The sequence below is a fragment of the Lates calcarifer genome, linkage group LG6, assembly GCF_001640805.2.
Source record: "Lates calcarifer isolate ASB-BC8 linkage group LG6, TLL_Latcal_v3, whole genome shotgun sequence".
In the NCBI taxonomy this organism is placed as follows: domain Eukaryota; kingdom Metazoa; phylum Chordata; class Actinopteri; family Centropomidae; genus Lates; species Lates calcarifer.
This window is the reverse complement of record NC_066838.1, coordinates 512848-527086: the sequence shown is the minus strand read 5'-3', so window position 1 is coordinate 527086 and position 14239 is coordinate 512848. Positions and strand designations below refer to the sequence as shown.

The window sequence follows — 14239 nt, the reverse complement described above, 5'->3', positions numbered from 1 at the left end:
CACAGCGAAATCATGACGAATCGTAATTTAACCAACCAATGTGAGAAATGGCCCAGGTTTGTTTTACCCCACTAGAGAAGTCTAAGTGCTGTTTTACCCTGCGTTTTATCCTGCCTCACAGCAATGTGTATCTCTCAGTTTGCATTCAGAGCTTGCTTGTCGATGTACAATGAAAGTTTGTCTAAGTTGCATTCCATTTTTCTTCCTTATTTATATATGAATAACTGTATTTATAATTGTTTTAAACAGAAGGTATTTTACAGTATTAACATATATTTAGGAATTGTTATAATTAAAGACCTAAATCATGGTCTCTTATTTTTAACCCCATTATAGAAAGAAAGAAAGAAAGAAAGAAAGAAAGAAAGAAAGAAAGAAAGATTAACTTAAAGCTGCATTCCAGCAATTTAGTATTGGACTTCCATAAAGTTTGTAAACTTAAGGTCGATTCTAAAAAAAAACTGTCAAAATCAAAGCAGCAGAGGCTTAGATTTTCTGACAAAAGTCTCTGGAATGAGTTGTGTTTTATAGAAGCTAGATTCTACACTTCCCAGAATGCAACTCAATAGTACATCTATTTTAAATGAAAATCAGAACATGGTGCCGCTGGGCTGGTAACCTGTGTTAACCATAGACTGCAGGGGTGTTAAGTGTGGATGTAAAGCATGGATGTATTACTCTGTGTTTCACTCTGTGAAACCTTGGAGTAGGAACACTGCATGGACAACATTCTTATTCTCAAATGGGTTGTTATGATGATGCCAGAAAAGCACTTCCGGTTCAACTTCCTCTGACCAACTTTATAGAAGTTTATTATTTTCTGTCTGTCATCACAGGTTGCCATTAACTCCCTTTTAAGGTGATACAGCAACATTTTTAAAAACAGAATTTAGAAAATATAAAACTGGAATTAAATGATGGGTCCACTGCAGCACAGTCAGAAGTCAGCTAGAAGTGCATTCAGGACCCACATTTATAAGTTGTGATCAGTTTGTTATATTGATATTGACACTTGTGAATTTGTGTTTGCAGTGTCATCAAAATGGATAAGTACATAAGACAGCACAAACTCTGATGTCTTTTGATCCTTCACTGTCATTGTTCAAGAACAGCAACATTTAACTAACATTTTTATTATTAATGTTATTCATTAAAGTTAACATAGAAATAATCTTGTGGTTAACTACACATTTTGGCAAAAACCTCCATTAGTGTGTTCCTCTATCATTTTTATACTGTACCATGTTGCTTTTGTTAAACTAGATATGCTTCATAAAAACCATCCACAAACTCAGGGCAAGAGCTTCATAACTACCTGCTTCTGTAGAATGTAGTGAGGATGGGCGGGGGCAGGTGGGCTCATCCTGTACAGGAAGTGCAGATGCTGCTGTGCCCTCTTGACCAGTGATGCGGTGTTCACAGACCAGGTGAGGTTGTCTATGATGTGCACCCCCAGGAACATGGTGCTGCTGAGCACCTCCACAGCCATGTTGTTGATGAGAAGTGGAGCGTGGCTGGGCTGGTTCTTTCTGAGGTAGACAATGAGCTCTGGTTTTGTCCACTTCAGGATCAGGTTGTTGACTCTGCACCAGCCCACCAGCTGCTCCACCTTCTCTCTGTAGGCCAGGTCATTGTCGTCCCTGATGAGGCCCACCACTGTTGTGTCATCCGCAGACTTCACAGTGTGGTTGGTGTCAGCCCTAGGGACGCAGTCAAGTGTCACCAGGGTGAACAGCAGAGGACTTGAGGGGAGCCTGTGCTGAGGGTGATGACACTGGAGGTGTTCTGTCCAACCCACACTGACTGGTCTCAGTGAGGAGGTCTAGCAGCCAGTTGCACACACACACACACACACACACACACACACATATATAACTTAAATTACTTTTATTATATTATAAATGTACTCAGAGGATCATTTAACTAATTTACAGGTAAATGCTTATTTATACTTATGTCATTTTTTTGTCCATTATACTTGGAGGTAATATTTTTTATTCTTAAAATTTCACATCTTTTCATTCTCCTGGCAATGTTGGCCATGTTTTTTACTCTCAAATCTGAAGTTCTCAGTACAACAGAAATAAATTTTAAAATGTGATCTCTGCAAGTGTTACTCTAGCAGGTATTCCATGTGTAACTTTCTCCCCATACACCTGGAAATTGCCCTATATTTCTTATAGAGACATGAGTAATATATTAGGCAGAACACAAATGCGGATTTTCCACAATGACTTTGAATTCATTTGATAAATTGCGAGAATAACTGGTAAAACTTTTATTGGTCGTTTCCATTTAATAAACCATTTGTTTGTTGTGTCAAGACCTTATTTTACCATTTGTAGCGATCACGTGTTCAAGTCAAAGGAAGTTTGAACCAATAAGCGGCGAGCTGATGAACATGACGGTAACCATTGGCTAGTTCAAAAGTGAAGCTGCGCGGCGTCTGCGGCAGTTCGATCTGCGTCGCTGTGGAAACGAACGGCTTCGGTGAGCTCTTCAACAAATTTTACTTCAGCAATACATGAGAAATTGTTTTCTTACTTTATTAAACTAGCCAGTTGTGAATGTACCAATATAACAAATGTATTTATAAGAATTAGCTGATCATTTGATTCATAGAATGCTTCCCCCGTGAAGACAAGTTATGGTCTAACGTTTGACCACGGCCAGTCGTTTTCCCCCGGTAGCGTTTCTTTAAACTAAACTACAGCTTAAACGAAGAAAATGCCACTCAGCAATCTAACGTCACCACAGAGATTAACATGTTTTAATCGGCACAATGTATGTTCTTTGTGAAGCTTTTCCGGTTCTGATGGTGTGATAAGTTAGTGCAGCCAGTCATTTTCCATCGAAGTACGGTTTTCAGATGTAACCCAGCATTCGTTAAAATGAAATACATTGATAGACTGCTCGGTTAACTAAATGTAGACTTAACCAAAGCTGGCTCTAGTGTAAGGGTTGGTTTCTCTAATGGTTTCTTGTTTAGACGGGCTGTCTTATAAAACAGCCCAAAACATGGCTGAAAGCGACTCCGGTGGAACCTTTGACCGCTATGAATTTGACGCCCCGTCTCACATCGTCGACCTCAACCAGCTGGAGACTGCAGACAACGACGATGAGTGGTTTGGTAAGTCTCGTTCCAACATTTTAATGTGGTTGATATTTAGCTAACGTTGATTTGTTGAGATAGCAGTAAACAAATACCAATTCTTTGTTTCTCCTGCAACATTCTCTTCCAACTTAAAGTTGATGTTGTTTTCTTTCTGTGTGTGTAATCCTGCTATACCTGACAGCAAAAATGATCAGGACAATGATTGTGTTTTTAAGGATGAGTTTGTCTTCTGTACCTCCTTATGCAGCCACTGCTCATAGAGAATAGGGAAAGGAGAACATAGCATAGTGCAGATTCCATGTGGAGCTAATGATGTATATGGAAAGAAAATAATAATGACAATTAGAATACTAATAGTGATCATGTGTCCACACCTACTTTATCTTTCACTGTGTCACACATGCAGAGCAACAGGCGGGGGGAGCCGATTGTGACCTTAATACACCTTCGGGACCCGACTGCTCCTTCGTGAAAAGCGACTCACCTAACGTTCCCAGAGGTCAAGTTGAGACAGATGTGGCCACTGGTCAGTTTCCTTTGCGTTATACCTAATTACAACACAGTGGTTTCTGTTAAGATACTTAAAGGTAGCTTGCTCCCTGTGTGTGGTCCTCTAGTCTTCTGTAATTCAGTAGATAGTCCCTATGACTTGGTTAATGTGACCTCATGTGGACCGATCAATGTTCCAGGTCCTGACACATCGACATCTCCACCTCCAAACATTGTGACATCCTGGGCTGCAGAAACTGAGAGTCAGACTGATCCCCAACCAAGGCTTAGGAGCGCTAATCAACCTCCTGCCCAACCACGCAGGTACAGTTGTAGTGATGGCTGCAGTAACACTGCGGTGTGAACTTAGAAATGGGAAAGCAAGGTCAAATGGTTAGGGGGATTTGATCCTGTCCCAAGATGCTCTGTAGTTTTGTTTTTTTGTTTTTTTTTTGTTTTTGATTAATCTCTATTTATCTTAGGGTTTCAAAACGTAAGGGGTCAACATGTGGTTCTGCCCCACCACCAACAACTGCACCACCATCAAAGAAACACAGAAGGTAAGTGTCATGGTTGTCCTGTCATATCCTCCTCAACATGTTCTCCTATGACCTACAAAGACTAGACTGCATAGGTCCAATCCCAACAGATTGTTTCTTGTTTTACAGAATGTTTGTGCATAAGTTTTCAACTGCAACCATTTGTTCTAGGAGTCCTGTTGCCCAACTGATTAGAAAATCCAGGACTATCCTCCGCAGAAGTGGAGGGCTGAATGCCATGAGTGCACCTAAGACCCAGGAAGCAGCTTCCGATACTGCAAACGCAGGGTAAGTCCACGGTTACTGTTACTAGTGAAAGAGGACAAGTTTCTTTTTTGTTCTTGAAGGCATTGATAGAACTGCTATTAGGTGCAGGCACCCGCCTGGTGTGCCAAATAAGGGTGAATATTTTCATACGATCTGTTGTCTGACAACTCTGGAAAACAAGTGTTTATTCATTCAAAACGGCCACATTCAAAGGCAGTGAAAAGAATTTCAATTTTTAAAAAAGTAGCTGGCTGTCTCCACCTGCATATGCAAAGCCTGGTCTTCAAGAACAAAGTGTTTTAATCCTATTATCTTAATGACATTAACTGAAAGTGAAGTTCTAAAATGATTTGAATAGAATATTTCCACTTGAAATGAGAATGAGGTGGAGAGGCAAGTTAAAGTTGTATTTTTGCTGATGAATGTGTCAAAACAGGCCATGTAGTTCTGAAGAGCAGGAGCTGGAGCGCATCAGGAATCTCCAGAAGAAAGTGGCTCTGCATCGTAAGAAGAACGAGACCAGCTACAAAGCTGCTCTGGCTGGCAGTGAGTACAACTGACGTACTTTATGTGGGGCCGCAGCCATTAGCAAATGTACTTGACAACGTGTTTGTGTTCTATGTGCTGGATGACAAGCGGTTAGTCTGTTGCCATTTTAAAACCTCTGGAAGCTAGGAAGAATGTTCACTTCTAGAAAGGAAGTCTGTCACTGTTATTTCAGAGCCACCACCAAAGAAGACAGCCCTGTCCACAACTGTGCCCAAAGAATTCCATTTCAACACAGACGGCCGTATGAAGGTGACCACTTCATCTAGTACAGCGCACAAGGAAGTGGACTTTATCAATCAGCTTCGTAAACCTTCCTCCCCAGTAAGTACTTGATATATGCTAACACCTTAAAGCTATACTGCAGCCCCAGGCCTTTTGACAAAACTGAAGCCCAGATCACTAATAATTCACCTAGAACGTAGAAGAAATGTCTGTGGATCCTTTTAAGGGAAAGCTGTGTTACTGCAGTGGTTATGGGATTCAGATTGCTTGTTGCTTGTGCTTCTTCAGTGAAATCAGATTGTAACGAACATCTCTACAGTTAAGAGTTATTGTAAAGGCAATATAAAGTACTTCTGTAGACTACTAAAATATCAATGTGTTGATGACTTTGATGTGGTTCTGATGATGGATCAGTTGTCATCTGTCACTAGATGGAAACTACAAGTGTATATAAAAAGCTTGGTCAAAAAATGTTTGATTTATGAAGTAAAACAAAGTAAATCCAACTCTTGCAGCAAACAGACATGAAAATACTTTCTTCAAATACTGAAGCTTTTATTTCATTAACTTAAAACAGAAACTCGTCACGTTTACGGTTTTTGGCCTGAGCAGCACCCTTCTTCTTGTAAAAGTGCATCCAACTGTATGAAACACCCAATTGTATTTATTTATTTTAAAGGTAAAGGCCAAGAAAGGTGCCACAGTACCCAAACCCTTCAACCTGTCGACAGGCAGCAAGAGAAAGCTGGAGGGGCCAGATGTCTATGTGCCCATGGCTCAGCAGATAGAGCAGTTCCAGAAACGAACCCCGGACCGCTACCATCTGCGCAGTCGCTGCAGTCTAGAGAGAGGTTGGTGTTTGTCTTTAAGAGCTAAAGTGTTTTTCTGTGCTATGGGGGTTTATATATAACTGATAAGCACATGTTTAACTTTGTTTGTGTCAGGGCCTTCCCCAGTGAAGGGTGACCACTTAAAGCTCACCCAGCCTCATACCCCACATCTGATGACTCGCCAGAGGAGCCGGCCACCCACAGTTAGGAGCAGTGCTGACCTGGAGGCTGAAGAGGTGAACAAGCTTCACAGGTAAGGGCCTTTATTTTATGTCCCACCATTGTGCGTTACCAGGTTACTGTAACTTTCTTAAACTGACAGTCCAGCCTACTTTCTTCAGCGATCGACCAAATGTGCACAGGTGTGAATGTGGGAAGACACACCAGGGATTGTGGCTTCCTGTGAAAGCACTTTAGAAAGAGAAGCAGCACATCTGTTTCCTTTTGACTTTGAATGTCCAGTTCTCTCCTTGGTGGGCTGTCCAACTTCAGTGTGTGTTGTTACTTACTTTGCTGATGTATGGAAAACGGCTGGAATTTGTCCCTTCTATTGAACTTGCAGGTGTTATAACTAAGCATAAATGCAGCTGGCCGTAAATCACTGATTTTCATCAAGTTTGTCATTGGAGCTCCAAATGGTGAAACATCTGGACTGGCTTTCCACATGAGACTGTGCATTTACTCCTCTGCCATCTTGATGTTGTGTCCTGATCACAGGTTTAAATTCAAGGCCTTGGAGCTGAACAGGAAAATATTGGAGAGCGCAGAGGACTTAAAGAAGCCAGTAGTGAAGGAACCCACTGTACCTAAAGGCTTTGAGCTGCAGATTGAAAAAAGGCTCCAGGAGAGACAGACTTCCCAGAAGCCTTCAGAGGGCGAAGACAAGCCCCACACCTTTAAAGCTCAGCCTCTGCTCAAAAAGATGCTGGAAGGAGTAGTGGTGAGTCTAAATCCTGCTGCCAGCAGTTCAATGTCAGATACAAGGGTTTACCCTACAACTGGCTTGGTTTTATTCTTCAGAGAGAACATGAAGCTTTTACAGTTATTTCCATGTATGAAGGTTGTAAAGAGTACTTCCTCCTGTCAACAGGGGTTACCAGAAAAGCAAGTTCTGCATCCAACTGTTCCTGAGTCTCCAGCTTTCACCCTCAAGAAGAGGGTTCGTGTGGATCGCAAGATGGAGGAAGTGAGGACACATTTGGTTGTCTTGAATTCAGTGCTGCTCAGCTTTTTCCCTTCACTGCTTTAACAGACGGGATTTTTCTTTAACTTAAAGTAACCAGAGCTGCAACGGTCTGCCAGTTAATCAAATGTTCTGGTTCCAACTTCTCAAGAGAGAATTTGTTCCTTTTCTTTAGGCTTACATTGACATTTTCTTACATTATAATACATTGAATATTTTTGGGTTTTGGTCACACACAACACAAGACATTTTGATATTTTAAACAGAGGTTTTCTCTGTTTTTGGGTGTTGTAGCCGTGGACATTAGAAATGACATCATAGTTGCAGCAACAAAGGTAACAAACCCCTCCATACCAGCCATACCTGTGTACATGACCCTAAACCTGATGTCTGTCTTGTCAGGCAAAAATTCCTTCACCAGTCAAGGCCCCCCCAGTACCCCACTTTGGTCTCCCTTTCAAGCCCCTGCTACCTGAGAACCGCCATGTGGAGGTCTGTCCTTTCTCCTTTGAAGAGAGGGAACGAGAGAGGAAGGCACTGAAAGAGAAGCGGCTGGAGGAGATGCGAAATGTAGAGGTGGAGTTACACTTTCTCATCCAGCGTTCTTAGACATCCAGAATAAAGACACTGTTGAATCACTTTCCTTTGAACTTTCCCAGGTACCACAGTTCAAAGCCCAGCCACTGCCAGATTTTGACAGTGTGGTCCTACCTGAAAAGAAAAAGCTGGAGCCAACGAAGCCAGAACCCTTCAGACTGCTCCTGGATGAGCGTGGCGCTGTCAGGAGCAGTCGCTGGGAACAGATGGTATGATGGGATGTGCCACCAAACACACAGGAGCAGTTTTCATTCTCAGTCATGTCGGCCTTTACCTTGGAGTTTCAACATGATCCCTGTGCCTTGTAGGTAAAAGAAGAGCAGAAACAACAAGAACAGGCGACAGTATTCAAAGCCAGGCCCAACACTGTCACTCATAAAGAGCCTTTCCAACCCAAAAAGGAGGATCACGCTGCAGCAGGTAAGACTGTTAACACAGATCACCAACCCTAACCCAGCTTTATTTACACCTATCTGAGATCCTCATAGTCTAGAAAAATGCATATTACTGACTGGCTGAGGCCTCAAACAGGTCTTAGCACAACATTGTACTTATTTTCAATTTCCCATCTTAAACATCCTCTATTCCAATCAGCGCACTTGAAAACATGTGTTTCTTAAAATTTCAATGACACAAAAATTCCATAATTATCTGATAATGTCATATTTATAACTGGGACTGAGCAGTATTGTGTCAAGTATTTTAATTACGGTCTATGACTCTATTCAAACCTGCTGCAGCTTTCTGCTGAGGCAGTGTTGTTTGACTCACTATGTTCCTGTTGCCTTCACTATCATCTGTCACTGCTCTCTTGAGAAGGCATTGATTGTTCCACAGTTGTTGAAGCCTTTGAGCTGGCAACAGAGCGAAGGGCCCGGGAGCGGCAAGAGTTTGAGCGACTGGCCAGTGAAAAAGAGGCTCTCAGGGCACTGATGGAGGAGGAGCAGAGACGAGAGGAGGAGCAGAGACAGCAAGAGGAGATTGCCAAGCTGCGGCAAGAACAGGTCATTTGGTTTATTTGGAAAGGAGAGTTTACATGATCGCTGAATGAAAACACTCCCACTGATATGGTAGCCATGTGGCATGTGGCTTGATCAAACTGCATGTCTGTGTGTGCAGCTACAGCTTTATAGAGTGTAGTCTGTCTGACTTACTTTTTCTTTACCTTCTCTGCAGGTTCACAAGGCTCAGCCCATCAGACACTACAGACCTGTAGCGGTGAAGAAGAGTGAAGTTCCTCTCACAGTTCCCCAGTCACCAAATTTCTCTGATCGTTTCCGCTTGTGATAAACCCGCTTCATTCCACTCTGTAAAAATCTCTACTTTTATTATACTAGTTTAAATGTTTTGTTGAAATTTTGCCTTCATCTCTTTTCAAATAAAGATTATCAAATGTCAGCTATGATTATGGACTTTTAATTTGACATCCTGACAGAGCTAACACATAAAAGTGTTTAATGCTAAGATAACATATGGCAAGGTTTAAACTCGGAAAACACTATTGTGTTGCTCTGTCTGTCTGTATCAGTCTGTACTGACATTTGTTTGGAAATATACAAGGACAAATGACCAAGAAGACAGTTTCCCAGGGGGTGGCCAAGTAGCCTTGGTTCCAGGTTCGTTTTGTTTGTAGCTGTTTCAGTTGGTCCTCTTATAAAGCACAGTTTAAACAAGTTAAGGGCCTCTACATGATCCAGATGCTATGGTTTGCAGAGACCCTGAGCCCTCTGTTTTTAATACCTTTACATATATATATATATATATATATATACTGTAATTCTATAGTATGTGTTGCACTTGACTAAATACATGTTTACATGCATAAAAGACAGATGTGTCTTTTATGTGAATTATCAGTTGCAGTGGGTCCAGATGTAAACAGGTGTTGTAGGGTGTGTATTCTTTTTGGCCACATTCATTACGATTGTTTTGAACTGAACTTTGACATTTGTCTTCCATATCTGTGAAGCCTGTTTCAGAAGGAGACTTGAGTTCATCAGTTTGGGTCTGATGCTTGTGTGATACAGCAGGGAGAGAACAGAGAGACTTTCAGACACACTTGAATTGGGCTCACTGTTTTATTCAAGTTGTTTTCCATTCTGATTCCAATACGTAATCTCTTAAAAGGAAGTGATATTGCAAATGCAAAAAAGTAAAACGGAGTGTGGTTTTTATCAAATAGAAGATTGAAAAATTAAAGAAGCTTAACAGGCTTTGGAGTATCTCAGTTGAGGAAGGAAGCAGAAAAGAACTGCTTTGGATACAGAAGAAAACGCACAGTTTGTGTAACTCACTGAAGTAAAATTCAACAAGTTTTCTCAAAAGCATCTAAAAAAACACTGAACTCCTGGTCATTTCCTGAGAGAGCTGTTTGCTCAGTATGCTGGTGTTGGTCAAGGTTGGCAGAGATGGCACACTTACTCTGAGTGAGGATGAGTCTCTCAAAACATTTTGTGATGATAGGGGTTGAGGCAACTGGGCAATAGTCATTGAGGCAGTTCACTGTACTGTACTGTACTTACATTTACTCATTTAATTCAATTCAGTTCAATTCAGTGTTATTTATATAGCGCCAAATCACAACAAAAGTCATCTCAAGGCACTTTTCATATAGAGCAGACCAGTATTCTTTAAAATAGGTATTTACAGAGAGAGACCCAACAAATCCCACCATGAGCAGCACTAGGCAACAGTGGCAAGGAAAACCTTCCTTTTAAGAGGCAGAAACCTCGAGCAGAACCAGACTCAGGGTGGGCGGCCATCTGCCTCGACTGGTTGGGATGAGAAAGAGAGAGAATGTAATGTAAAAAATGTAAAGTGATACCAATAATACAGCAGTAGTAATGATAGTAGTGATAATTAAAGTATTAATTGCAAAAGTAGCAATAATACTAGAAGTGGTACTAGTGATTTCTAATTCTAGCAGCAGGTGTTGAGTGGAGTTGTAGGAGCAGCAGGAGACTTGTCATCACAGATCAGACTCTACAGCTCCAGAGGCAGAAATACCTGCAGAAAGAGACAGAAGAGGAGAGAGAGACGGAAGAGCACAATACTACAGGAAAGAGGAGATACTGAGTTAGTAATGTGTTTATGGAATATGAATCCATACTGATGGGACTATGAGATCTTTAAGGTAAGATAGAGCCTGACCATTAAGGGCTTTGTAAGTGAGGAGGAGGATTTTGAATTCTATTCTGGATTTGACTGGGAGCCAATGTAGAGAGGCTAACACAGGAGAAATATGATCTCTTTCTAGTTCCTGTCAGTAATCGTACTGCAGCATTTTAAATCAGCTGCAGAGTCTTTAGAGACTTGTTGGGGCAGCCTGATTATAATGAATTACAGCAGTCCAGCCTGGAAGTAACAAATGCATGGACTAGTTTTTCAGCATCTTTTTGAGACAGAAAATGTCTCATTTTGGAGATGTTACGCAGGTGAAAGAAGGCAGTCCTAGAAGTTAGTTTTATGTGTGAGTTAAAGGACATATCCTGGTCAAAGATGACTCCCAGATTCTTTACAGTGGAGCTGGGAGGCAGGGCAATGCCGTCTAATGGAACTATATCATTAGAAAATGTATTTCTGATGTGTGTGGGACCAAGTACAATAACCTCGGTTTTGTCTGAGTTCAATCATAAAAATTTGCAGGTCCTCCAAGTTTTAATGTCCCTAAGACAAACCTGAAGTTTGGCTAACTGATTGGTTTCATTAGGCTTCATTGACAGATAAAGCTGTGTATCATCTGCATTGCAATGGAAGTTTATTGAGTGATTCCTGATAATGTTGCCCATTGGAAGCATATACAGGGTGAAGAGGATTGGTCCAAGCACTGACCCTTGTGGAACTCCATGTCTAACTTCTGTGTACATGGAGGAGTTGTTGTTAACATGTACAAACTGAAGCCTATCAGATAGACAGGACTTAAACCAGTTTAGTGCAGTTCCTTTAATACCAATAAAATGCTCCAGTCTCTGTAAAAGGATGTGATGGTCAATTGTATCAAAAGCAGCATTGAGATCTAACAAGACAAGTACAGAAACAAGTCTGTTGTCTGATTTAATTAGGAGATCATTTGTAACTTTTACGAGTCCTGTAGAAAGTCACACAACTGTTTTGCAACTGCTTTCTCTAGGATTTTGGAAAGAAAGGGGAGGTTAGATATACTGTAGGTCTATAGATCTGTAGATCTAGAGTGGGCTCTTATAGGAAAGGTTTGAGTACAGCTACTTTATATGACTGCGGAACATAGCCTGTTAATAAAGACAGATTTAACATATCTAATACAGGACTGCAAATTTAGGACAGAGCTTCCTTAAGCAGCCTAGTTGGGATGGGGTCTAAGAGACATGTTGAAGGTTTAGATGAAGAAATAGTTGAGGTTAACTGGTTGAGGTCAATGGGGGACATTCTAGGTCAGGTTTCGCAGCTGTTACTAGGGATCCTGTGTTTTTGTTTTAAATCAGTGCTGGTTAAAGGCAGGATGTGATGAATTTTGTCTCTAATAGTGACGATTTTATCATTAAAAAAGTTCATAAAATGATTGCTGCTGAGAGTTATAGGAATACATGGATCTATAGAGTTGTGACTCTGTCAGCCTGGTTACAGTGCTGAAAAGAAACCTGGGATTGTTCTTATTTTCCTCTATCAATGGCGAGTAATGGGCAGTTCTGGCATTACAGAGGGCCTTCTTATACATTTTAAGTCTGTCTTGCCAGGCTAAGCTAGATTCCTCCAGTTTGGTGGTACGCCTAATTCTTTCAAGCCTACATGATATTTGTTTTAGTGTTCGGGTTCGAGAGTTAAACCATGGAGGTAGCCTCTTTTGCTTTTTGCTTTCTTTTTTAGGGGGGCAATAGAGTCTAAAGTTGTACGTAGTGAGCCTGCATGATCAAGTTGGGTAGGAGTAACTTGAGTTAAATTGAGATATGACATTAGACTTAGGGCAGAGAGAATCATTTCCTTGAATTTAGCTACTGCACTATCAGAAAGATTTCTAGTTAGGATGTTTGCCTGTTGATACATAGTCCAGCAATATGAATTAGATACTTAGATAAGAATGGAAGTAACAAAACCAGCTGATAGTTCCCAACTTGAGCTGGGTCAAGTGAAGGCTCTTTGAGCAGGGCTGTTCCATGAGCCACTCTGAAAGTGGTTGGAAATGTAACTGTAAAATAGCTCATCTTGGAATGTATGAAGTGTAGTGGTATTGTGCTGGGTACCAGGGATGTGATCTTTTTACAATAATCAACATAAAGCATCATCATTCTGATTTCAAATACATAACTAGATATCCATATACCACAAACACAAGTGCACTAAAACAAAGGTAACTCATATTTACTCAGTCAAACAATTGCTACCAGGAGAGAGCCCAAAGTTCTGCAGGGATTTCAAAAGACTCATACCTGCACTACTACCATATATATAGGCTCTTATCAAGCCAGACTCCTGTTGCCTGTTTCTCCAGACCTCTCCTCCTCCAGGCCTGCCCTTCACAACAGTTACCAAAGCCAGTGAAGTATGTATCACATGTGTAATTGCAGCACAATGGTGTGAGATATGGCTTGGAGAGGGTTGGTGGGAATGGGATCCAGCGTGTGTAGTAGGACGGTTATGTTGTGACATGAAACCAAGGTCCCATATTACAGAGGCCAAGATCTGAGTCTTTAGCTTTGTTCAGATGCTTTAAAAAACTACTTGTAGGTCTTCAAAATCGTTAAGAGAAGTCAGAGTTCAAGGTAGCAGAGTTTTTATTGCCGGCAAAAAAGATCCGAGAGCAGTTCACAGTGCATTCATGCTACACCAGAAGTACTCTGAAGAACGATAGTTTGTGTCCCTCTTATATACCTCTCAGGGCTATGGTTTTCCACGCCTATTTGATCATTCCATTGCCTTGCAACATCACACCATTAGAACATTGTTTAAGCTTATAGGCCATCCATGGTCATCTTATCAAATTACACCATTAGCTCTTCCCCAAATTGTTACTGTTGCTGGAAAGTCCCTAAAATCCTGGTTTCTTTTAGACCATAATTTCTTAACTCTTCCTTGTAATATTTTTTAAAATTATGTTTTCCTTCACACATACATATGCTTATTCCACACATGATATACAATGCATGCAGTGCACACTAACAACTATTTCATATGGTGACCTTTAACATACGTCATTATTTTGTCCTTCACACAGCATATTCTTAATTCTGTTCATTTGCAGCATTGCTCAGTTGTCAGAGGTTAATTCAATTTATCTCCTCATCATTCTCTCTGCTCATCACACATCTGTTGAAAAATTATACTACTTTTGCCAGTCCAGAGTTTTGATACATTGTTCTCTGTGAGCAGAGTGAATGAGTAAAATGATGTGCTACTGACCTGGGCAGACAGAGACGAACATGTAGTTGGACTGCTACATGTTGTGCTTTTTGGAGCTTTGCACTCCCAGGCTAAA

At 41.0% G+C, this 14239-nt stretch overlaps 1 protein-coding gene across 2 annotated transcripts; it reads left to right on the top strand.

Annotated features, from left to right (window-relative positions):
• Window positions 1-2359: 2359 nt before the first annotated feature.
• LOC108900453 (targeting protein for Xklp2) lies at window positions 2360-9189 on the top strand. Of its 2 annotated transcripts, none has more exons than XM_018701496.2 (17): window positions 2360-2490; window positions 2990-3130; window positions 3522-3641; window positions 3805-3928; window positions 4087-4164; window positions 4315-4431; window positions 4847-4956; window positions 5132-5280; window positions 5861-6032; window positions 6126-6264; window positions 6729-6951; window positions 7102-7197; window positions 7597-7770; window positions 7854-8000; window positions 8100-8211; window positions 8629-8795; window positions 8968-9189. In XM_018701496.2, exons 2-17 carry the CDS (start codon window positions 3019-3021, stop codon window positions 9076-9078), a joined length of 2151 nt encoding a protein of 716 aa, XP_018557012.1. In that variant the 5' UTR covers window positions 2360-2490; window positions 2990-3018; the 3' UTR covers window positions 9079-9189. The 2 variants fall into 2 exon arrangements, with proteins under 2 accessions (XP_018557012.1, XP_018557011.1); XM_018701495.2 differs by having other exon boundaries at window positions 8611-8795.
• Window positions 9190-14239: the final 5050 nt, after the last annotated feature.

What these genes read in the sequence shown, in the direction of transcription:
- LOC108900453 (XM_018701495.2), top strand. Translation starts at nt 3,019, where the DNA reads ATGGCTGAAAGCGACTCCGGTGGAACCTTTGACCGCTATGAATTTGAC. An exon ending in TTCGTAAACCTTCCTCCCCA is followed by an intron (nt 5,281 to 5,860) that starts GTAAGTACTTGA and finishes TTTATTTTAAAG; the next exon opens with GTAAAGGCCAAGAAAGGTGC. An exon ending in GAGGTGAACAAGCTTCACAG is followed by an intron (nt 6,265 to 6,728) that starts GTAAGGGCCTTT and finishes TCCTGATCACAG; the next exon opens with GTTTAAATTCAAGGCCTTGG.